The 25,579-nt window shown below is 51.5% G+C and overlaps 1 protein-coding gene across 1 annotated transcript in view; it reads right to left on the bottom strand.

The window, feature by feature from the left end:
* Nucleotides 1-273: 273 nt before the first annotated feature.
* The window catches only part of LOC119399295 (LIM domain only protein 3), a 32,717-nt gene continuing 7,411 nt past the window's right edge, over nucleotides 274-25,579 (bottom strand). The window contains exons 2-3 of the mRNA XM_037666113.2: nucleotides 24,880-25,229; nucleotides 274-3,543 (exon numbers count right to left, since the gene is read on the bottom strand). Coding sequence (XP_037522041.1) covers nucleotides 3,288-3,543; nucleotides 24,880-25,229 — 606 coding nt within the window. The 3' untranslated portion in view covers nucleotides 274-3,287. The remainder of the gene's footprint in view (nucleotides 3,544-24,879; nucleotides 25,230-25,579) is intronic.

Consider the following 25,579-nt stretch of genomic DNA (forward strand, 5'->3'; position numbering starts at 1 on the left):
CGCAAACGGCAAAGGCAAACCAAAACTCTTTGTCTCCTCTTCTTTCACGGTCTTGGCTGCTGGCGGACATCAGACCGGTCCATTGCATGCCAACTGTCCTAAATAATCTACTGAATTCCGGAGACCGGAATGAGAGCCAGTCTGCCGTTTTTTATGATCGTCTCCAAACAACCACCAAACATTTGCAGCGTGCTTGAGAGAGTCTGCAGCCGCTTTCCAGTTGAGCAGTTGCTGCGACGGCTCTGTACGGTGAGATACAAGTACGGAGGCGTGTTACACAGCAGTCGAACCTTTTATTTCAAATAAAATGTTTTATTTATATATATTTATATAATGACATCACAAATGCCAAAAAAAAAAAAAAGGCGAGAAGGAAGACAATAAAAAACTGGTGGCTGCCTCTTCTTAAATAAAGGACACAATGAGACAAAAAAAAAAAAAGAAAGCAGATTCAAAGTAGCAATGAGAGACGATAATAATCATTGGACAAAGTAGTAAAGTGACTGTGGTCTTTAAACAATGATGCAGACGGAAGGAAAAGGAGGGAGGAGGGTGTCGCCATTCATGTGCCCTCCTATAGGCGGAGGAAGATCATCAGTTCGTCGCCGTCGAAGAGTTGGAGAAACGACAAAGAGGTTCAAGGCCAAACAATTCGAATAAATCAAGCGGAAAAAAAATTCTCATGAACAAGCATCTTTAAAGCTTTGCAGGGGCTGGATGAGCACGCTTGAATCACTGCTTTTGTCATCACATTGTTTTAGTTCATTATTTCATTCATCTGTTCCATCAGCGATAGAACAGAAAAACTTATACGGTCTACGAAGTTAAAAAAAAATCATGACGTAGAAGAAACAAATGAAAAAAGTGAGAGAACAGCGACGATATACATCATATATATATAAAAATGAGGAATCGCGTTTTTTTTTTTTTTTTGCACTTCCACACACGGTATTCACAAGATGCGACAACTGTTGTTTTCGGCCATATTGCTTTTTTTTCAACTCCTGCCCCAGCCGCCTTTGGAGCAATAACTGTTGCTCCTTCGCTCTGTTATGTGTGTAAAAGCGTAGCGCAATGCGCAAGTGTGTAACGCGGAGTGTGTGAATGTGCGCGTGGACGCGCGCACATGTATGTGTGTGGTGTGTCTGGTGTGCCGCTCTTTTTGAAAGAGCGCATCGTGATCATTGTTTCCTGTCTTTATGTATATTATATATATGTATATTTATATATAGCACGGGAGGAGGGCAAACACCTGCGGCCTATGAAGGTCGCGGTGGCTCGGCCAGGCCGAGCAACGTGTCGAAACCAGAGCGCCTCTGGTTTTTGGGTGAGGGAGCGCACAAGTTACGCGGAAACGTCACGGTGCTATACAAGGCTTAAGTCAGAGAAAAAACTAAATGCATTAAAATAAAAGCCAGTGCGTTTCAATGAGATGAATTACTGCTTCTGCCGTTGCATCTTTCTTTTTTTTTTTCCCCTGTCTCTCTTCTTGCACAAAACGCGTGGTAACAGTTGTTTCACTTTTTTAAAGGTCGGCCGAATTTTTATCACCCCCCTCCCCCGCCCCCAACCCCTGGATTGGACAAATTGCAGTGCCTTGCTCTGCAAGCGAAACATTACAACCACTCCTTCTCTAAACATAAAATACTGACATCGAACTACGAAGTGGTCGCGTGAGCGAAGTTCGCTCACACGGGACATCGCGATCGCATGTAACTACATGTAACTTTTGTAAAGAAAGAAGAAGAAAAAGTGATGGGTAGCTGGGATGACAAAATGCGCCGGGCCCACAGAAAGAAAGCTTAGGCGTGTTGTTGATAAGTGTTTTTCTCCCTCTCCCCCTCAATTCCTCCACGAGACACGTTCAAAAATCAGTCGGCTCCTACAAGAATGCGCGACGGGGGAACGGCCGACCGTATAGCATGTAGGGTAGGCTTCTCTGCACGGCGCCAACGCGAACGCGAATACCAAGCAAGTCTTTTTCCGAAGGAAGTGAACAGCGCGACTGTCGCCCCAGCGAGCCTTAAATGTTCCACCTTGACGTGATCGAACATTATCCTCGGATCCGACGCTGCCTTAGTGTTTTCCTTTCCTGTCTTTTTGTAGTTGCATAGCGGTCTCAGTGTTCAGACTACGCGAACTCTTGACGAACCAGTTGTATCTTTGTCAGACAAAGAATGGAGCTATAGCCGCGTGCGACAAGTGGAGTGGCGTTTGTGTATATTTCCTGTCTCGCTGCTGGATTGACATCACAAGCACGGATCAGATCTTAGATCTCACGATAGAAGTAAAGACGTATGTACAAAAAAAGTACACGAGGAATAAGATGTACCGTCTTTTCGTTTCCACACCACAAAACAAAGGAGGAGGCCAAGAGAAAAGCAATAAAAGAAAGCATGAAATAATAAGCTCAGAGTGTTTTGTAGATGTCTGATGAAGGGGTGTTTTCTTTCTTTTTTTTTTCCAGCTGCTTTCGAGAACTGCAGTCCGGCGTGTCGCAGTGGTTCTCCTCCTCCCTCTTGTGCGCGGCTTCCGTCGGCGGCTTCGCCCGCTGCACAGCCGCCGGATGGCATTCTTATTGCAGGCCACCCCGAACAGACAAAGCCGCTCGGCCTCAGAACGACGGCGGCGGCAACCGACAATGGACAACGCCCGAGGTCCTCCTTCACCAACGGCAGCGACGTATGCGTCCCCGATGTTACCACAGGTCAACCCTGGAACCTCTTTCCGCGGTTCCCAACAACTTCAGGTGGCCTACCAGTGATCTTTCTCATCGATGAAAAAGTAGGGTACCTACCGCCGAATTTCTTTATTCAAAAATTGATTCCGCTTACGACCCACTGCTATGCCTTGCCGCTGGTCGTAAATGAACCTACTATAATTGTTTTTTCCTTCTTTGTCCGCGGTATGGATGACATACTCTTCCCCCGGTGGATAGCAATCAGACTCGAAAAACTCTTAGCACTCGACTACATGGCTTGCCGAGAGGTGTTCTGCTGCTCCCACGGGCCTTCGCTTTCCTCACACAGCTGGTGCGTGACGTCAAACGGATGCATTAGAAGAGCTGCGGCAGGGGAGCCCCGGTGTGTATTTTGCTGCTGCTGCCGCCGTTGACTGTGGCCTCCCCCTGGGACCCGGGTTGAAGAAGCACGGGATGCAGACGCTGCAGTGGGTCGCGGTCCTGGGCGAGGGTCGGGAGCGGGCCTTGGGAGTCCGGGAGCAGGAGGAGGAGGTGCGTGCGCGCTCGCTGGCGGCAGCGGGCCGCGCGTGGAGGAGAGGCGTCGTCATCAGACCTTGATGGCGGCGCGCACCTTGCCCTTGCGCACTGTGGCCGGGGAGCCCTTGAGCATCTTGAGGCAGTCCTGCTCACAGAGCACGTTCCCGTTGACGAGGTTGTACCGGTCGCCAGGCACCAGCTGGCTGTGGCACTTGACGCAGGCGAAGCACTTGACGTGGTAGACGTTCTGCGCGGCCCGCATCACGTAGTCGTTGGCCGGGATCATCTGGCCACAGCCCGAGCAGGCACCCGACGTGCCGAACAACCTGCGAACGGAGGGACGAACGGTGGTTACCAAACGGTCAAGCACTAAGGCCCAAGCGTTCTTTGCACTCAAGTAGAGTATGATGAGTGACATAGCTACCGGACGATTCGCCCGTGCATAAAAAGAATCTGCTTAAAAGGACTTAATGCTCGTTTGCATGGTTTTCACGAAATGTGCAATCCGCGCACACTTAGCATCTGCAGCAGGAGGAACAGACTTTATTCGGTAAGAAGACAAATGAACAGAAAGGCAGTTATACTACAGGACTCCTACGCCCTGAGCAGACCGGGTCCACCACACCATGCAGTCTGCGCTGCTCACGCGGGTCTAATTACAGCCACCCACTGTTCAGGAGTGCTGGGCGCATGGGGTCATTCAGAAGTTATGAAGCAGAATGAGGCATATTATTCGCAGTCGGGGCATTTCTAAGAGACAAGGGTACCAATATGGGCTTGTTGGTTCATCGTAAACTGGCTTGTAAATAGCGCGGATACAAACGAGGACAAAGAAGAAATACAGGACGCTAACTTGCAACAACGATTTTCGTCATCGATTTGTCAATGTCATCACTGCCATGTGATTTTGTGTGCGTATATATGACCGATCCTGGAAATAAAATTTCGTTGTTGAAAGTTGGCGCTTGTGTTCGGTTGGTTGTTTGTGTCGGGTTTTCTGGCGCAAAAGCGACCATGCCTATATTGCGCCAAACGCAAGTGTTCGCCCTGTAGTACTTCTGTGTCCTCGTTTGTTTCAGCGCTATGCTACAAGCCAGTTTACCATTTGTAAGAGAACAGTGTGGGGTGTAAGGCATGGCAGATGTACACGAATGAAATTGCTTGAAGCTGTCGCCATGACACGACATCTTCGCGAGTGAGAGATGTGTCTGGGATCCGTAGGTTCGTCGAGTAAGCATGTAGTGTGCTAGTAAGGTGTTGTAGTAACGTGGATTCCGCCTCAGTGGCAACGTCGCCTTGATCATGCGGTACCCGCGCCACACGGGCTAGCGCTTGAGCGTGGGTATGCTGATTATTATGGTCAATGCTATGGACACCTCCTCAGCCTACATGGTGCTGCCCGTGAGTATGGTGGCGCAGGTGAGTCCTCCAAGGTCCGAATATATCAAACTCAAGGAAGGGGCTTGGCGTTGTAGATGGGGCACAGCGTCTTTGTGGGTTGCGGGGTGTGTTCCCGTAATGCGTCTAGACAGCGCGAGCTCGTGCCCGAGGACGGGCAACATAATGTTCAGGGTGCACGTTACGCGGAAGTAGTGCAACTTTAATGTTCTAAGAAGACAGAGGAAAAAGAGAGTCGATCTGCTAGCTGCGGCCAATGCCACAAAGATGATAACTATCTAATCAGACACGTGTAACCGAACGCGACTGCTACCTCCTCTGAACCCTGTCAAGTGAACAAGTGCTTGACGTTGGGCAGCATGTCCGTGAAGTGAGCACCAGTTAAGGTGCACAGGATTTCACGTGTTTCATATACGTTTTTTTTTTCTGGACACACTGCTGTCATGGCGGCATGAAGCATAACCTGAATGGTTGCTGGGTGTCTAGAGCAATACTTTAAGGAAACAATATTCTAGTAAGAGGTGGTGGCATGCCCATGCTCGTTTAATGAAGCGAACTAAACACTTCTGCAATAGAAACAACGGCTATAAATCGCGAAAAAAAAAATAAAGAGCACGAACCCAACCCGAGCTGCTTACGAGACTCGCCAATCTAGAGAAGCAGACAGAAACCCTGGCCAATATACGTGTGGACTCGTGATAACGGTAGGGAGGAGGAGGTGGAAAGAAATGGTGAGTGTAAAAAAAATCTAAACTACACAGTCATTGCGACCATTCTATTCTGAGGGTGATGCACCCGCTCAATCTCACTCCTTTTTTGCAACCACATATCCCACGCCTTGTCGAACTACGTACCACACACCTGTCAGGAAACTTCAATTCCGTCCACACCGCAAAACGGTCACTCACGTTCGTAAAGGAGGACAGGGCGTACGACGAGGTGTACAAAAAGAAAAGAAAAAAAAAACCGGCTGCACTACGGGAGGAGAGTGCGACTCATTCGAGCCACTGCATTATTATTACCTTCTTTTATTTTTCTTAGAGGGGATGGAAAAGGGGGGGGGGAAGCGGTTAGCTCATCCCGAATGCAGTGAAGGATCTAAAGGTGCGCTGGCGCACTTTTCAGGCCAGACAATGACGCGCAGGCCCGAGCAGGATCGACCAATCTTTCCTCTCCTACGGCAGCCGCTGCTGCGAGATACAGGCGCGTCCAAATTTCCGACGTCCAGGGGAGCCGGCGGCTACATCGCGGAGGCCCGTGTTGTTCCTCCGCAGCGACGAGACCCGGGTCCACCCGCCGCCATGTTGCAGAGCCTCTCTTCCCACCCTGCTCTGGACGAAGATCTCTCGCCTCTGCATTTCCTTTGTGGCGCCCAGAGCAGCGGAAGCGACGATAGTTGGCCGCGGCGCTCCTCCAGGCTCCCAGTTGTAAAATGAGATCGGGTAACACGGAATGAAGCCCTGCCTCCGTGCCTCGCTCGCCGCCGCCGCCGCGCTGTTGTTGTTATTACCATTATACATATAGGCGGCTGCCCCTCGATATGAGATTTCGCTTCCCCCCCACCCCCTTTCGGCGCCCCGCGCACCACAATCTTCCCTCCCCGCTGCCACTCGCGCACGCCCGCTCTGTCATGTCGCTGTTTTCCGTCCGCGCGCGCTCGCGCGCGCGAGGAACAGCAGAGGGAAAGGAGGAAACCAATTTCGGTGATCGGGGGCGGCCGAGGGGGGTGGCGGCGCGGCGGCCGGTGATATATATATATTGATGTATATCTCTATATATGAGAAAGAGAGAGACAGACAGACGTACTAGTATAGTAGTGGTGTTGGTGCCACCGTTCGCCGGCGGGATCCTATCTCGGGGCGTCGGGCGACGAGACAAAAAAAAGAAAGAAAGAAAGAAAAAAAAGGAAAAAGACGAGCGCGCGTGTGTGCGCGCGCGCACACGAACACACACACACATAGGTTCGGAGCAAATAATACGCGCCACACAAGCAAGCAAGCCCTCGGGCGAGATACGCGGGCCCCAAGTAATATGGGTTGCGTTCGGAGGTCCCCCTCGGGCACTCCTAAATTTTGTCCCTCCCCGCTTCTGCCCCCGCGTTTTCTGCTTTCTTGCTCCACGTACCTCTCCTGCAGCTCCGTTCTTCGCCATCTTTCTTCGGCAACACGCGTGCGCCGGCGACAACGGTAAAGCGCGCGCATGTGCCGTACGGGTTCCGCGTACTTCGCCGACCGCCAGAGTTGATGGACCACGCTCGCGTAAGGTCCAATACCGGCAGACGCGTATGGTGCAGTATACGCACCGGCTCGCGTCCCACACATGCGCACGTTAGGTCCGCGCTGGCCCGGTTTTGACGCCCCCTCCCCACATTACAGCGCCGATTCATCGCTCACGCCTCAAGGACGCAGTCGCGCATTCGCTGCTGTTGTGACCGTATGTGTAACACACGGAACATTTAGCTTCAGTGACATCGTAAAAAGAGCTATCGCGAAAGAAAATGGCAACAAAGCTGAAAGCTAAGGACTATACGAGTGTCTGTGCCTCTCCGACACTGCTCGTACTTTTTATACAGCAACACCTACGTCCGAGTAATGGCGTCGCGTTTATCTATTTCGAGCCGTATACAACTAGAACTGCTTGACTGCTCTTTCAGAAAAGAAATTAAGTTCCCACGAGAGTCACAGCAATAGGCAAAAATTTCAGGAGGAGTACTGCCAACTGAGCGTGTAGCGCCTGCCCTTAATTCGAGCCTACATGCGCAACAACAAAAACTCGTCTTAGAGAAGTCATCAGAACGGAACTGATGAGTCCTGCAGATGCGAAACGAGTAACGGACGAACAGACGCACTCGCAAACTCTGGGAATGGAGAAGGCAACATTTAGCGCAAAACGCCACGAACAGAGGATTAGGTACAGTATTACTTCACTGTACAAAATTAGTGCGAACTAACAGACAATAAAGAGTGTCTAATAATATCTGGGGTTTAACGTCCCAAAACCACGATATGATTATGAGAGACGCCGTAGTGGAGGGCTCCGGAAATTTCGACCACCTGGGGTTCTTTAACGTGCACCTAAATCTAAGTACACGGGCCTCAAACATTTTCGCCCCCATTGAAAATGCAGCCGCCGCGGCCGGGACTTGATCCCGCGACCTTCGGGAAAGAGTGTCTAACAACAAAGTGTCTAACAAAGAAAAACGAGCCCTTAAAAGTCGCCTTCTTTCCTTCATTCACTGTACAAAGTACTTCTTCGACAGCATCTCCTACGTCGCGTGCGTGTGCGATCCGCTGCCCCGTATTTGCCCCACTGACAACGGGAGCGACAATGCTGGAAAAGACCGAACATAAAGACGTGGGGTATGTGAAGTTGTCCTTTCCGTGGAATCCTATTCGTTCCTGAAAGCCAACCGCACATTGTCATCACCTTCCATTCGACGTACTGCAGGGAGACGCAGTGGCGACATCGACATCGTCGCATAAATACCGAAAGCGCAGCGACGGACCATTGCCTTGCGCTGCAAAGGTTCTTCGCCCGCCGGCATGGCACGACGCATGGAACACGTCTTTGGTTCAAACGCTCCACCGAGTGTAGAGTACCAAATGTCACAAGCACCTAGAGTGCCGCACAACACACATACACACACACATAGAGAGAGAGAGAGGGAGAGAGAATACGATGTTACTCCGAGCGCTTACTTTTACGGGAACAAAGTACAGCAGTACTGGCACCAACGGAAAACACTAGCGGGCACAGCATCTTGCGGTTCGTGTTCGTAATTTACCCGACCTTGGGAGCCGAAAAGCAGTGTTTTCCACCAAGTGCCAGTGAAAGAGTGGGTCCGTGTGATATTTCGCCAGATCGGTGGACGATCGCGAAGCTGTATGACGTCGGCGCGAAAGGCACGACCGTCTCCACATCCGGGCCGGCCGCTGCGCTGGCGAGCTTCACTTGTCACGCCAGATAATGTCCGTAAGGACAAAGTATATATAACATGTATCATAACTGCGATACCTTTACCACGACCCAGAAGTGATGGTAGAAAGCAAATGACAACTTGTGCACTGAGGAACGGGCTCTTCCGAAACCGAATTTCGTGGACTGTAGATGCTGCGCATATACGACGAGGAGAAGGTTAAACGGTGCCAAAACTCGGCCGTCAGCCGGCGTGCCGCCGCCCTCCCCAAGTTTGAGGGAGGTTCGCGCTGGTGTGACGTTGGAAACAGGCGACTTCTACAACGAAAACACGCGAGGAATACGACTCACATACCTCGCCCAGTAATCAGCTTTACTAAGCAAATCTTCAGCCGCACAAACGCGCGATGACAGAGGCTCAGAGACACTTGCAAATCACTGCGCCGAGATTGTGCATATTGTGCCTTAGAAATGGAAGTCAGAAATCTGATAAATTCCTGGCAGAATGCCTATAACTCGCGAACTCGTTGTCAGCTGAATGACTCCACAGCCGCTGTTGCGTTACTACAAAGAACATATATTATTAGACAGCTTTAGGTGAGCGTAAGCCGGTGGTTTGCGTCCACACACATTACTGCTCGAACACATTTTAGGAACGCAACACTGGAAAACACGCGCAATGGAACTAGACTCCCAGAAGCATGCGCGTCATGAATTGCACAACTTCGAACTAACGCTGCGTGTGCTCACACGCGTCTTATATGTAAGAGAACCTCTGCAAGCTCGCGATCATTGGCAGCATTCAAAGAGTGGTGAAGCTTACGGGACTCCAGAATCAGTCGAGTAAAACTACCAGACACCGAAGTGGAAGTGATGTAACATGATTATTATCGAAAGGAATTAAACACCACACATAAGCGAGAACTTTATCGAGGCTGATGATAACAGTGAAATAATGCGCGATAGCGTTCTATGCGACTAAAACCGAGAAGAAACATAGAGCAGCGATAAGGACAGGCGTCACGAGTAGAGAGAGAGAGAGAGAGAGAGAGAGAGAGAGAGAGAGAGAGAGAGAGAGAGAGAGAGAGAGAGAGAGAGAGAGAGAGAGAGAGAGAGAGAGAGAGAGAGACGAGACCAACTCGCTACGTGCCTCGCGCTCTCTCTCCTTTAAAGGGACCCTCTACCACTTTTCCTGACTTCATTGTTTTACAGTTTTTACTTTCGGGTTGCGTAGACGGAAGGCTGAAGAGATTAGTGCAGCAAGAACGGCAGCGGTAGGGGCGCGCAGTTCGAAGTTATTCAGCCTAGAACACTCAAAATACAATAAAATGGAGGCCTACCCTCAACTCGATTTTCGCGGGGTCATCTGACCACGTTTCATTCGCCCTGTGACGTCTGATGGCGCCCCAATGAAATGAACTGAAAGATCCTACGTACGGGAAGCTTGCATACAATGTTGGCCGTTCTTTCCAACGTATTGATGACGCCGTTGCGATAGTAACAAACAATGTGGTGCGTTAAGAGTGAACTGCGCGTGCGAAACGAGGCAGATCGTGAACGCCTCTACATTTTTTTCTAGTTTTAGTCATGTTTCTTGTTGCGACGGCGTCTATATCAACGCTCTTACATTTTTTTTTCCTCCAGTTTCTACAAACAACGGCGCCTGGAGCGTCCCGAGCACGTTTCCCTCCAGCGCCGTGGCGTTCGGTGCATTCTTTGCCGGGCGCTGCAGTTTTAAAGCTGAAATGTCTAAGATCGTCTGTCTAGTTGGTGTTCAGTGAAAAAAGCATGCTCAAGAAAAACTAAACCCAATAATAACCCCTTTGTGATGCAACGCCGCTATTACTTTTAACGTTACATTTATCCAATCATAGGCCAGCGCTCATCTTCGTCATTTCCGCCCGCAATAGTTCTGGCGAGCGCCACTACGCGTTGATGCGGTCAGCAGCGATGTAGGCGCTTCAAAAAATGTGGTGGAGGGCCCCTTTAACGATGTTTACACGCTTGCAAAGCTCGACGAATCCGCCCAACACCTCAGTTCTAAGAACTTGAGGTGTCCGTCTCATTTATTCTGCTCCCTGGAGTTTACTCGCGTCTATTGTTGACCAAATAAAGTTGTTTCACTCACTCACTCACTCCCTCGAGCGAGAAACTGCCTGTTCGGATCTACATCTACAAATACCTCCATCTGCAAATAGTTTCCTGCGGAAACACTGAAAAAAAACAAGAGAGAGAGAAAATTAGGTTGCGAATAATAGCTTGGCACACCGAAGACGGCAGACTGCGCTATATTACGCGCATCCCGGACAGCAATAATGATTAGCCCGGCCACGAATAATCCAACGAGCGCAGTAATATCGATACGATCGTGCAAGCGGACCCATCGTTGACGTGTTTTTTTTTTCTTCTCTGTCTTCTTTTTATTTATTTTTTCGATCTGAGAGCGGTACAGCAATGCGGAGGAGGCGCTGAACTGCTCTCGTGCCTAAACGCGAACATGAAGAAAAGTGTCGTATAGTGCGCGCGGACGATACGCGAGGCCGATCGATGCCCGTTACACAGCCGATCGCACGCAATTGAAATCTAATTTGTACGGCGGCGCGCCGAATCTATGCAAATCAGGACGGAGCCCGGCGTCACTTGTCTGATTGAGAGCAGGCGGCCTCTACATGGAGATTTGAAAAAAGAAAAGAAAAAGGAAAGGACGAAAGCACATGCACGCCAACCACGGCCGAGAGCAGGGACCGGCGACGGGCGGAACGCGCGTATATGCTAATCTGAATCGCAGGGGGCGCCAAACACGACTGTCGACGGTTTGGAAAGAAGTCAGCGCGCCCCATGCGCGCGAACAAACGCCGTCGTCGTCACCACTGAACGCGTACACGGCGAGCCACAGAATATCAATGCACACACGCACGCACGAACATAACTCGAAGCCGACGGTTCTTTCAACGCTATGTGTAACGGTTGATGTGTGTATTAAATACGGCCGCTTTTTGTCGTAAAACAGTGCATCCTGACCTCGTCTCATTCGAATTACAAGCTTGGCTTCGCTCCGCGTCCGATACGTGGCTTAAGATAAGTCAATAACTGCAGGAGGAGCGCGGACGCGAGAGGTGACAAGAAAAATAGAAAATGAGAGTAGTATTAATAATAATAATATGTAAGGTTTGACGTCCCAAAATCACGACATGATTATGAGAGGCGCCGTAGTGGAGGGGTCCGGAAATTTCGACCACGAGGGGTTCTTTAACGTGCACCTAAATCTAATTACACGGCCCTCAAACATTTTCGCCTCCATCGAAAATGCAGCCGCCGCGGCCGGGATTCAATCCCGCGACCTTCGGGTCAGCAGTCGAGTGCCGTAACCACTAGACCACCGTGGCGGGGCAGTATTAACAATACTAAAATTGAAACTATACCAAGAGAGACGTCCTGAACCGTACCGTGAGCCGCCCCACTGTTTTTTCTTTCAAAGATTATTCTTTTTGCGCGACGTGATAAGTATTTTCAGGGCGACGCTAATCTCGTGTTCCACGTCGAAGAGAGGAGACAAGTTGTGAGCTTTCTGCCTCTGCATGGGCGATTCATGGCTATGGATTGCGTCACGTGCAATGAAAAAAAAAAGTAAAAAAAAAAAGAAAGCCTACATTTCATTATTAGAGATATAATCACCGTTAACTTCGCTTGAAACTGCTCGCGCGACGAAAGATGCTGCCTTAATTCGAGGAGAGAGGACCGACGAAATTATAGGGCGAGAGAAGCGCACGAGAAGTTTCGCTTAACGCAGAAGCGAGAAACGCGCGATGCAGGCCAGCTGTTTTGAAGACAATTTTTCAACGTGAATCCCACACGGTCTTTTGTGCGATCAGCAGTGCATGACTGATAAACAAGTTTACCGGTTAAAGGGCCCAGGCATTCAGGTCATATTTGAAGGAAAGCTAACAAGGAATGGCGCGGCACTTCACGACCAAGCTTAGCTTTTCATATATTTATTCAAAGTTATCCTGACAGAAGGGAAACCCTGATTTTGGAGTTCGATCTAAGGAAGTCAAGAGCTACAGTGAGAGCGATCGAGAGAGAGAGAGAGAGATGTGGTTGAAGGCAAAAGAAAAGCGCTACTTCTACAGCTCTAAAGGGAAGCGAGAATCCATATGCCCGCTGCTCTTAATGCAGGCTACGCTGTTGAACGAACTCATCCGCCCCTTCTTCAGGCGTCATGCTGCGTCTTTACGGATCGTGCCCATTATTGGTTCAACAGAAAAATACGCTCCAGCAATACGATCTGTCATCGGGTCCTCTGTCAGGGCTCTTGTACCACGGAATGTTCTGTCGCGCACGAGGTGCAGGCCGATTAAATTTCTGAAAAGTCGCACGTCGGGCGCAACAGGCGCATAAGTCAAGGATTTAGACGGCGCACATACTGCAAGAGCCACCTGAGACCGAACAGAGCGCGCACAACTCGTCGTTTCTGTCCAAAGGTTCGCGATGGACGCTAACCGGCGAGGAGACAACCACCATATATGCTACCAGGCTTGGGGGACCGGGACCTTGGTGTCGATCAGTCTGGCGCCGCACAGAGTGACGCCCTCTGAAGCCATCGGCGGCTAATGCATCAAACGTAACTCGCGCAAACGCAAACCGTGGCACTGTATGTTAGTGCATCACACTAGTTATATTCGTGCGCCTTAGTGCACGTTATCCCCGGTTATGCGAAGGTAATGCGGCCGAAATGTGATGCATTGCTGACGCATTTGTGTAAACTCGGCCCGCGAGGTCCAGGCAGAGCCATTGCGGCGAGGAAGGCGGCATAACCGGCCAAAGTCCAGAGAAAAAATCCAGATCACGAAAAGACGTGGCTGCAACGCGTCCGCGAGGCGACGTAAGCGCCGCAATTCAGCGTCCACCCTCCACACTTACTTTCTCGGATGTCTAACGAGACGCCGTACTTGAGGAGGAGGCGGGAAAAATAAGTTTATTCGAAAAAAAAAACACATAACAAAACACACACGGCGAATTGGCTCAACCACCAAAAGAACGAGCCAGGAAGCACACAAAACTGCATTTTTCCGAGAAGGCTTTTCTTGCTCGTTTGTTTTCGTTCGCGCTTCGCCAAAAATGGCCGGCGTGCAAAGCGTATCGGTCTCGAGGGCAATGCGGCCAGTGTCTGTCATCAGCTGGGCCTTTCCATCAGCGGCGTACACGGTGGGAAACAAATAGAAAAAAACAATCAGTTCTAGGGAGGGCAGTAAAGTACTCGTCTGCCTACTAGTCAGCTCGAGGTGGTTTCCCGCCAGGCAGAGCGTATATAGAGAAGGAAAAAAAAAAAGTTTCGTGTCGGGGCAGGCGTGCGCATCGCCCAGAGCTCGTAAAATGCGCCCAGCGAGATTCTCTCATGGCCGACCGGGCGCCGTGTCTCGTTACAGTTCTAATTGGCCGCGGTTCCGTGAAAACACCCCGTCACGAACCTGCATGGCCATCTTCGGAGCAGAGAAAGCTTGGCGATTCTACACAAGCGGTCGCTGCGGATCAGCTGCCGCTACGGCCACGACCGCGCGCGCACAGCCTCGCCAAAGCCGTGCGGGCGGTCGCGGCATCCAGAAAAAAAAAAAAAAAAAAAGAAAACCCACTGCGGTATCTACGAGACGAGGCGGTAAGCAATTAGTGAAGCACACGTGTCTTCAAGACACCTTCCGCTATAGCTGTGGGAAAACTCGGGGACCATACAGGCGGCAGCCTGCTACTATGACACGCGGAACAGCAGCTTAACCATGTTACGAAAACGGAAACACCAAACGGAGCGGCTTTCGTGGATCCCCGTGACGGGTCAGGAATGTAAAACAATGCGCCGTGAGATCGCTCTCGACTGAACAAAGTGACGTGCACAGAAAAAGGGGCCATTCATATGGGTGACAAGGAACCAAGGAACTACGCGGGTATACACGAGAAAGAAAGCGTTCGCATTGTCAGAACGGATGCTATTCATTTGTCGATGTTTGTGACGTGGTGGACGGTGAATATCTCGATTGGTCGAACGCATATGTCACGCGCTGGATGACTAGTCGTTCGTGTATTACGATGTAGCTATCTCGCAAAGAGCAATTCGTTTCATGCGTAAAGCCAACAGAACCTTCCGGCAGAGCAAACCTGCTCGATGCGCGGTGAACACCGGAGTCCTGGAAACAACATGCCTGAAAACAAGTCAAGTACGCTGCATTCGGGCACTCGCCCCATTCGCCTTCCTCGTACAGATATATAGCTGATTCCCGATGGATTATAATCTGCATGTTGCAGGGACCACATAACTTAAGACACTTCTCGAAACCATTCGTGCTCGAGAAAAGAAACAAGCAGTGCGCGGCCGACCAGCAGTTGTTGAGCCAAAAATAAAAGGTCCTTGCTCCTCTATTCTTGTACTTGAGACAGGGGCACACTACACCGGAGCCCATTGGAAACGGCGTCCGAACACGACACGAGCACAACAAATCAAGTCTTTGCGCAGTAGCAGCAGCGCGGCGCAATGCGCGAGCAACAAGGCAGCCTGTTCAGAAAGACGGATGCTGCACCACGGAGAAAAGCCCGCGGCGCGCAGCCGTTTCGCTCGGCCCGGGTTCAAAAGAAAGGAATCTGTGAAATAGCATTCTGCCCGACTTTCCCGTGTTTCCTCCTGCGTGCGCGCGCACACACATACACACGGGTTGCGCGCAATCTTGGCCGTTTGTGCGTCTCTCTCCATTATTTTCTCCCCGTATTTGCATCGCTATAAGTTCGCGCCGCTCGGTGGAAGCCTTTAGAACGGGTCATGATGCGCTGGCTGCTCGCTTTGTATCGCGTCCTTTTCAGTTTCCGCTCGACGATGCTATATCTGGTTGGTGGGCTCATTCTGTCGCCTATCTATATACGACGACCAACGCGTATCCTCGTGTCCCGGCTCCTTGACGCATGTGACTCAGAACACAACTGACACACGTCTGTACACTCGGTGCCCGCTCGCGGTTCAAGTGCCATTTAGTATTACAAAAGAAATCTACGGCGCTGTCGAGGATTCGCGGCACCGCCCGCAGCCCCTACGCTCGTTATTATCATACGGCTCCGCTTTTACGGAGAGCTGGCGCAACGCCTCCGTGAGCGCTTTGCATAAGCGGCGATTCCGTAGTGCTGTGTGGATTCGGCTTTATTTCCATTTTTTTTTAATCGAGAAGTGAAAACAATGGCTTCGGCCATGTTTGTGCGAGGTACCGACCACTGTAAATCGAGCGCAATAAAGACTTGAAACGATTGAACAATACGCGCATGCGCACGCGTTCCGAAATAACGAGAGAAACAATGAATGTTTCAGCTGGCTACTTACGGCAATAACTTCAATAGAGCACGACGAAACGTCCGAGATATCGGCCATGAATATAACGAAGGTCAGTGCTAGGACAAACTCTGCTTGCATGCAATGCGATTGCAAAATTTTTGTGGGTGTCATTTACGAAAACACGCACCTCGACAACTTTCTGAAGAAAGAAGAAATACAGTACTCTATACGACTGACAAAAGTGCGTTCCAATAACGGCAATTCGCCGCAGAAACTCAGCTGCCTCCTGCGCGCGCGCAGTGATATATTAAAACGGAAGGAACGAATGAATGAAGGAGGGCCAGCCTGGGGCTTTCAGAGACTAGCTTGCGCGCCTCAGCGCTCTTTTGCTGCTGCCGCGGCTTCGCCACTATAATCCCACTCAATGCCGCGCCGCCACTCTCCACCACAACCTCGAGCAAGAGGCGCCAAAAACGCGCGCTAGCGCATTTTCATTCGGGGACAATTTTAATCAACGCGCGGCCGGGCGCGCGCCATTGGGTCGCACGCGTCTCATCGGCCTCCTCACTCCCGGGGCTCGAGCGTCCCTCTCCCGTAGACGACGTCACTTGGACAAGTTGGCGGGCACTGTGAAGTAGCGAGAAATAAACGACGAGACAGCGGGGGAGAAAACGACGCGCGGGAAAACAACAAACAAACAAAAAACAGCGTTCTTCCGACAAAACTGCGTCAGATACGAACGAGACCGTTAAAAAAAAAATTAAAACTAAAGAATTAAATCAGCGTGAGCGAATGACAACCAGGTGCGGGAGGCAACAACACGAGAATAAGACAAAAAAATAATACGGCCTGACAACGTGGGCAGCCGTTTCATTAAATTTGCCACTCCTAACACAGGGAAAAACACTCGACCCTGACCTCCTCCCACTCGCACACGCCGAACCAAACAAAGATCCTGGTTTACTTTTTTTACGCAAATAAATAACTGTCAAGAATTATGCGACACCGGATTCGGTCCTCCGCAGCGAGATGGCGCACAGTCGACGTGCGGTGTAGACCCACGCATCCCTAAGGTGTTTACACGCGCGCACGGCTTTTGTTCGAGCCTCCCGTCCGTTTCGATTCGCCTCACCGATATCTACGTACCACACACTCGAAGTTCATGGTTTAAGTATGCGCGAACGACAATTAGTTCCGCACCATATCTTCAAAGGGCGGATTCTATACAGTAGCGCGGGGACGACGCGCCTATATTTAGTAAAGTGACGCGCAATACGCGTGGGAAAGAAAGGTGAGACAGACGGGTGGGTGTTTAGACAGACAGACGCTTATTGCGCTCCACATTACCGAGTATGCATCAACAACTGGCTCAAACTTCTACTCGCCTACAATTAAGCTCCGCGGCGAATGTCTGTCACATTAGAGGATTTCGTTGGGTTTGAACGCCGCGCTTGGTCGGCTACGAAAAATCAAGCGTCATATAGTTTGACCACTTCCACGGCTTCAGTGAGGCGCGCGCAATGATATCTCTTGCAGATTCGACTTATAGTAATCATACGCACGAACGGAACGGATAATAAAGCGCGTTTAAAATATGACCTAAAGTACGCTTCACCGAGGTGTCTGTCGGTAGTCGTGACTGGCGTGAGCGATGAAAGCTTTGCGACTAATAATTGCCTGCATATCACAAGAAATACGGACGCTTATATGGAAGTATTCATAAGTCATATGTGCAAGTTCGACCCCCCCCCCACCCACACACACAGGAAGGAAAGAGAGAGGTTTTATATGTTGGGGTGGCTGCAGAGAATTTTACAGGAGGCTGAGAGTCCACCAATGTGTTCCCATATTAAATTGGCAGGTGAAGAGCCCGAAATTAAAGAAAGGAACGATGCTCGGCAGTGTTGGTGTGGCTGACTGCTGGGTTGTTGCCGCAAAAACGACCAACAATACGTTGTAACGCGGTTTGTTTGCTATTCCTCCACTTCAGCGAGAAAAGCGTGCTTCAGGCGGGTAAGACAAGAACATTTCTAACGAGTTGTGGCCGCGCACATCGCGAGATACCCGCTACACCAACCCTTTAATGCATGTTACGTTTCCAGAGAGTTTCTGCATTCCGCGAAAGGGCCTACGCGTAAGCATACAGATCCCCAAAGCTCTCTTGATTCCTCGTTGTGAGCGCGTGTCAGAAACTGTTTTCCAGCGCGAGAGCGAAGGGAAAGAGAGAGAATAAACGAAAACAAACGAGTGAGAAAGAAAGAAACCAGCGCTCGGCCAAACTAATATACAGTATAGAGGCTAAGTGTGCACGTGCTCACGTAACTGCTCGGGGAAGGAGGGGGGGGTCAGGACTTGAGCGTGCATATTTCAGGTGAAAGCAGCCGCAATTTCCCTTTATGGGTGACCGCGCCACCGTCGGCCCTGGTGTGTTCCCTAGGCCCAGCAAAGTGACGGCGCCTCGTAATCACCCCCACGGTGCGCTGAATCTCACCTCATTTCGCCGCGGTGGTCCGTTAGAACTACACTTATGCGCGTGCTCGAGGTTCGGCCGTAGACATAACTCTCCGCGACAGCCTGTAGGTCCGCCGCCGAGACGAATTGTTGAGGGCCGCGCGAGGCCCCCTGTCTTCCTGCAGCCAACCTTATAGGCCCTTGTCGCTTTCATTGCGCTGTTTCCATACCAGCTCGCATACCTCCGCCAGCGGCCTTCGAAAGGCGGCGAACCGCCGCCATGAGAGCGCGCCGTCGCTCGCAGTCGGGCCACTCTGGAAAATGAGATTGGGCTCTCTTTTTTTTTACCTCTCTCGTATAACTTTTTTTTATGTAAGGACGCGCGCGCACTTTCACTCTGCGTAGCCGTGCACGGTGCGCGCAAGAAACCAAACAAAGAAAACAATACTGAAAAGCCGTATGCGCCGCGGCAGTGCAGCACCGGCGGAGAGTTGGCGAGCGTAGTTTAGTTTCACATTAATGGACGCCGCTGAGCGAACCAGCTACAAATACGCGACGGAGGGAGGGCGGCCAAGCACGCCAGTAGCGAAACTTTTTCGCCAGGGATATATACAGGGAAAAGGGAAACGCAGGGATTCGGAAGAACAGAACTGCGTTAATGAGAAGGATTTAAAGCGACTCCAGCGGAGAACCTACGCACACAACGAGGTTATGGCCGTAGTTTGTCTCCGGATGGTTGCAACAAGTTTGCCAAAACAGTCGAGGTTGAGAAAGGCAGGGAGACAAACGACGTCACAAGGTTTGCCCCTTGTGAAAGAAGGCAATAGAAAGGGAAAGGAGTTTGAGCTGATGCGCCACTTTAAGCCTACAGGACGACAGAACGCTCATAAAGTATAAGACCCTGGGACTATGAGCTCAACCGGTCACGTGCACGGAAAGCCAATAGATATTTTTCAAGCACGCGAGCGCCACCAACGGGCGCGCAAGCGCTCATGGGAAAAGTGTGTACGCTGCAGCCGTCACCGCGCCGAGCGCGCGGGCCTCACCCTTTCGCTTTTCGCCTACGCCGTGCCAGCACTTCTCAAATCAAGTAAATCTGGCAAGGTGCAACATATTACTGCGTAACTCAGTCACGAACTCATTCTGTGTTTAGCTACGACGGCCTCTCTACGATTTCCATCTGTCTAGTGTTCCCGCGCGCGTGCCACTGTTGTAGACCAGCTGAGCGGTTCCGAAGCGTCATTATTATTATTATTATTATTATTATTATTATTATTATTATTATTATTATTATTATTATTATTATTATTTTTCGCGTCAGCATGCCCTACGGCATAAGTTAAACAAAAAGATACAACTCGGTTTCCTAGACGAATTCCACGAGCGGTCAATGCTATTCATGAATCGTGTATCCATTCGGAAACAACGTCCACCGACACTGCTGACGAGCACAAGCTGAGGCTCTGATATTTAAAGGGCCCCTAAACCACCCAGCGCACGAAATTTAGTTGAGCTGAGGAAGTTGTGCTCGAGTTTACAACGAACACGTAACCGTGAGAATTTTTTGAAACGGTGCCGTAATAGCGGAGTTACACGCGTTTGATGATCGAAACGCGACGATCGCTTCTTTCCCTCTTTCCTACGCTACCCTCTTCCAAAACCGCTTTGCCCTCCTCGCTGAGTGCCCCTCCTCATCTCGCGTGGCATACGTCACCGCTGACGCGCTGTTCGAGACAACGTCTACTTCCGGTTGTCGCGACTCCGGCGACTCCGACGCTCCAGCTCGCCGTCAACTCTGTGTGGTATCTGGGTGCACTGTTCGTTGACTAACCACTGTTGCTGCCGTGCCGGCCCGTGCCCCTACGAATTGTGCCGGTATGGACCCTGTGTTGCGCGCACGCCTTCAAAGGATCGCCAACGTGATGGTCCCGTACGGGGACACGCCGTGCCAGACCACCTCGGCTCGAGATGAGGAGCCGAGCTCGAGTTCACGGAGCTCATCAAACCGCAAGGCGTGGATGTGTAATTACGCTAGTGACTTGACGGTTGCGCCGCAGATGTCGATTCGCAAGCGGCAACACGACCAAGAACAGCAAGGTGCTCGCGAACAGCTGTTTGCAGAGTAACCGGAAGTCGTCGGTTGTCATTCGGCCAATCGCAAGCATCGAAAGTGATAACGTCATCAAGTTTCAATGGTGATGTCACATGTCAGTGGCTGGAATGGCGGGGACCGGAAAGGAGAAGCTATTGTTTTTTCGAAATTGTGGCGCGCCCGCGACCTGTAGCGCTGCGGCGTGTGGCATCGTTGATCGCGACGGCATTCTGCACGCGATGCGCTTGTTTACTTGAAAGGTTAGGGAAAATGTCGGTGGGGGTTTAGGGGCCCTTTAAAGATTGTGCGAGAGAGTACAGTTGGCATTTAGTAAAATAAGATACATTGATTGGACAGCGTGCGCGTCGCTCGCACCGCAGTTAACAAAAGATAAGCTTTTATCACCATTCGTTGAAACTAACTGCAGATGTTATATTTTACAAGTGCCGGTTGCGTTTTCACGTGTTGCCTCACATGTGACCACACTGTGGATATGTATAGTCGTACTTTGAATAATAATAATATCTGGGGTTTAACGTCCCAAAACCACGATGATATGAGAGGCGCCGTAGTGGAGGGCTCCGGAAATTTCGACCAATTGGGGTTTTTTAACGTGCACCTAAATCTAAGTGCACGGGCCTCAAACATTTTCGCCTCCATCGAAAATGCAGCCGCCGCGGCCGGGATTCGATCCCCCGGCCTTCGGGTCAGCAATCGAGCGCCATAACCACTTGACCAACGTGGCGCGGCATAGTCGTACTTTGGATCAATACTAGGTTACCTTTTAAACGCCACAGCGGCTAAGTGCAGTTGGCCAGCGCAGGAGTGTTCATGACACCAAATCCTCAAGCGGAGAGCTATCCCGTTCATATCAGTACGTTACAAGTAATCCTTGAATAAACATGAATTCTGTGTTCCAGCTCTCATTTTAGTACGTGCATCGGCACGCGATAATACGCATGTTGCTTAACTGCTACATCTGATGCATATCCGCCCGGTAATACCTACGGTGCACTGCGTTTATCCTTTCGCATTTCATGCGTAGAGATACATGCAGAGGCGTTCGGACGTGTGCAGTATTTATGATGTAAGAATAGTCAAGAAGCGGCGACGTGTTCTTTTCGTTTCGTGGTCCCACCGATCCCAAGGCGCCAACGAGCAGAAGGCGACCGAACAGCCAGCTCGCTTGGCGTACACACTTTTCCCATAGAGCTGCACGAGCCAGCGGGGCGCTCTGGGATTGCGGGGGTGGGGCGAGGGTGGGGCTTGACGGACTCTAAAGAGGGGGTGTCGGTGTCATTGCGAGCTCGCGAAGAAACCGCTCGACGTGAGCGCCAGCGAGAACAGAAGTGGGTAGAGCACTGCACGGGCCCGGGCCGGCCCGAAAGCCCGGGCCCGGCCCGGCCCGCGGGCCGGGCCGTCCGAAGCGTTTTCCGGCGGGCCCGGGCTGGGCTCGGGCTTGAAAGTGCGGGCCCGGGCCGGGCCCGGGCTTGAAGCCGCGGGCCTGGGCCGGGCCCGGGCTTGAAGCCGCGGGCCTGGGCCGGGCCCGGGCTTGAGGCTGCAGGCCGTGCCGGACTCGGACCCGCTCATTAAAAGGCGTAAGTCGGGCCTTCCAGCACACGGGAACGTTATGCATTGCATGGTCTAATTAAGGTATACTGTACCAAGCTGAAGTGACACGTGCAAAGAGCTGGCTCTTAGTAAAGCTTAGCAATAAAAATAGAAAAACAGTTGAAGTGCTATTTTTGTTTCACCAGTATAGATATAGATTGGCACTGTATATTTTCACTAACGTTTCGTCTGCTGGACCATACTTTGTCAAAGTAACAAGTATAGTGTGGTGGGTTTCCTTATAAACACGACAGATCACGTATATATATATTATATATATATATGGGCCAGATCACGGTTGTTCCCATGGGAGGAATAAAAATTTCGGTCTTTTTATTCGAGGTTGACACATACGGTACATTTCATTTATATTCCTTGGTATTGTGTGCTAAAACCTCGATATGATTACCAGGCACGCAGTAGTGGCACCGGATCAATTTCGACCACCTCGAGTTCTCTAACGTGCACCTAAAGATAAGTGTATACACAGGTGCTCTTGCATTTCACCCCCATCAAATTGCGGCCGCCGTGGCCGCGGGAATCGCACCTGCGTCCTAGGACTTAACAGCGAAACAGCTTAACCGTTGAGCTACCACCGCGGGCAACATTTCGATGCATGTACACACCGGATTTTCCGTCCGATCGCCTGCTACAAAGCGCACGGCATCATTAATAATCATCATCAACAACTAATATCCTCTATAGCGGCCCGGGTCGGGCCTGGTCATGAACAAGCGCGCCCTGGATTAGATTAGTAATGAACGCCCGGGCCCGGGCTTGGAACGACGGGCCTGGGCCGGGCTCGGGCTGGGTACGGTCAAGTAAGTCCGCGCGCGGGCCGGGCCAGGGCTTGGAACCACGGGCCCGGGCCGGGCTCGGGCTGGGTTCGGTCATGTACGCCCGGGCCCGGGCCGGGCCTGCGCTTGGGACCACGGGCCCGGGCTGGGCTCGGGCTTCATAAAGCGGGCCCGGGCCGGGCCCGGGCCGTAAAATCCGGCCCGTGCAGTGCTCTATAGTCGGGTACAACTTTAGAAAAAAGGAGAGGCCCCGCCCATATGACCGAAGCGCGGCAGCCGATTGCCTCCGCGGCAAAGAAATAGTCCCGCTTCTTCTCCTTGAGCGGAGGCACCGGCCGTCCGGCTCCTGACGTCAGTCTAGAGCGCGCGCCCATTGGTGGAAGCGCGTGTGCATCCGCCTTTGAGGTGCAAATGCCGCTTTTTTCTAAAGTTGTACCCGACTATAGAAGCGGGAACGGGAACGTCGTGGCCGAGCTAATCTAAGCTAATGCAGATGTGCGCGCCTCCAGAAAAGGCCTTGCAAAACATAGAAATTCAATAGCCTGAAGAAGAGAGGGAACCCAGCTTCTCTGGTTCGACTGTGTTAACGGATTGGAGCTCGCGCATTAAAAAAAAAAAAAGACGACTGGGCTTAGCAGTCGATATTTAACGCGCAGTTAACATTGTTGTTCGAGCGGCAGTGAGGTGGACGTATAAGAGAGAGAGAGCATGATCATGACACGATACATCATTGTGGATGTAGTGCCAATTAATTACTGTAACATAAAAAAAAACCTGGCGCTACTGTATATCAGCCCAGTTCACTGCGACTAATGCATGAATGACACACAGCAATGTTACAGCACAACCGCTACTGTGTGTCGTGTATCTGTGTGCTGCATCACACCCAGCAACGCTGGTCACCAATTCGTCCAAATGTCGACATTACTCGTCAAAGCTACATATGCTAGAAGACAATGACCCGCTCGCTCGCTAATTTCCTAGATACCACCCAGCAGAAGTTATTACCACAATTTCTAGAGGTCTCCACAGTTAAAGATCAGCCGAAGGACACTAGCACTGCACTTCAGCCTTCTTCAGCATCATTTCAAAGAAGCCAGCATGCGTAGTCGAACAGAGCTTTTATGCAAGGCAGTTCTTGCCTGTGAATCGGGCGTCCATAAGTACTGTACATCCAGATGTGCGCAGTCTTTGCAGCGCAAAGGAAATGCTATAGCTGGCCTGAAAGTTACAATGCAGGCACGCAGCCGTGTTTGCCTTGCCTCACTTCCGCTAACGTCGCCAGTGCGTGCTGCAGTTTAAGCAAGACACGGAAATTTAAACAACTATACAGCGTAATATCACTGCCACGCCCTTCGTAACCGTGCTTTATGGACTGGGACTTCTGCTGCACATACTCAGGAAAGTCGTGGTCTGCAGGAGCGATAACCATAACTCGCGGCCGAATAAAGGCCTTCGGCTCTTAAGGCCCACCGCATGGAGCGAATTTTCAGCGGCGAGAGCCCGCGCGGAGGTACAGTAGCGTGCCTTCGTCGTGCTGAGCACACATGCAACGAAAAGCAGCAGGCCGGCGCCGCCACAATTTCAACGTTTCGGAGACCCGAAGTAGGATGCTTTCGAGCCCTGATTGGGCCACGCTCCTCGCCTGCGTTCGCCGCTTGCGGCGTGCGGCTGGACGCCGGCTTGAACAAAGATCGGCTTTATAGGCGCGGCAACAGCTCCACCCTGGCCGCCGCCTTTTCGCCGAAAGATCGCTCCATGTGGATGGACCTTTGCACGTTTCTTGGATCTGCCGATGTGACTTGGCAGAGCCTCGACTTCGAAAGTATCCCCCCCCCCCCTCGTTCCCCCTTATTCTCGGCGTCACTAGTAAACAAAAACATACCGACGCTCTGCTTCAGGATGACGGCGTCGTAGCGAGATAGCGGTGATGAGGGAGAGAGGTTAACCACACTGAGCTTACTTTGCAGTGAGCAAGAAAAACTGAAGGATCAGAAGAAAGAGGTCACACACGGAAGAAACGGCCGCTACGACCAAACAGCCTGTGCAAATAACGACGCAATTGAGACGCACAGCGGAAGCGAAAGCGGTATACCTGATGTAGTCGTTTCGGCAAAGGATCATGCCGGCCTTCGCGAAGCAGGAGGCGCCGATGTCGGCCAGCGTGGCTTGGCAGCAGGAGCACTTGAGGCAGCCGTTGTGCCAGTAGCGATCCAGCGCGTGCAGCAGGTACCGGTCGAGGATCTTGGCCCCGCACCCGGCGCAGCAGCGGCCCTGGGCGTCCTCGTAGGCGCTCTGCTGCTGCTGGTAGAGTGGGTGCTGCTGGCCCACGTCTCCCGGCGGACCCTGGGGCCCGCCGCCGCACGGGGGGCCGCCACCGCCACAGGGGGGCCCGCCGCCGCACGCCGGGCCCGGCACGCCCTGGCCGCCCGCCGAGCCCGCCACCTGCGCGTGTTGGGTGCCATTGCAAATTGCAACCATTGCAAACGTCCACAACCACTGCAAACCTGGCGACTTCCCGCGATCAACCCTTCCGCGATAAACGTTATGACCAGCGCACCAACAAGGGGCCGAAACCGCAACTTGACATTTGCAAGTATCACGATGTGAGCACGTATAGTGTGGGCACTACGCGGCAGTTCTATATAATCTTGTCCATAGGCAATAAGAGTCCGAATTCGAACAACTGTGCCGTTGATCTGATTATTACACTCCACTACATGGTTCAAACCACGCTCCTAATCGGTTTGAAGCCACGCCCAGGACTTAGCAGGATAGCAGGGCTTCTGAGCAGG

This window comes from Rhipicephalus sanguineus, chromosome 1, assembly GCF_013339695.2.
Source record: "Rhipicephalus sanguineus isolate Rsan-2018 chromosome 1, BIME_Rsan_1.4, whole genome shotgun sequence".
Lineage (NCBI taxonomy): Eukaryota > Metazoa > Arthropoda > Arachnida > Ixodida > Ixodidae > Rhipicephalus > Rhipicephalus sanguineus.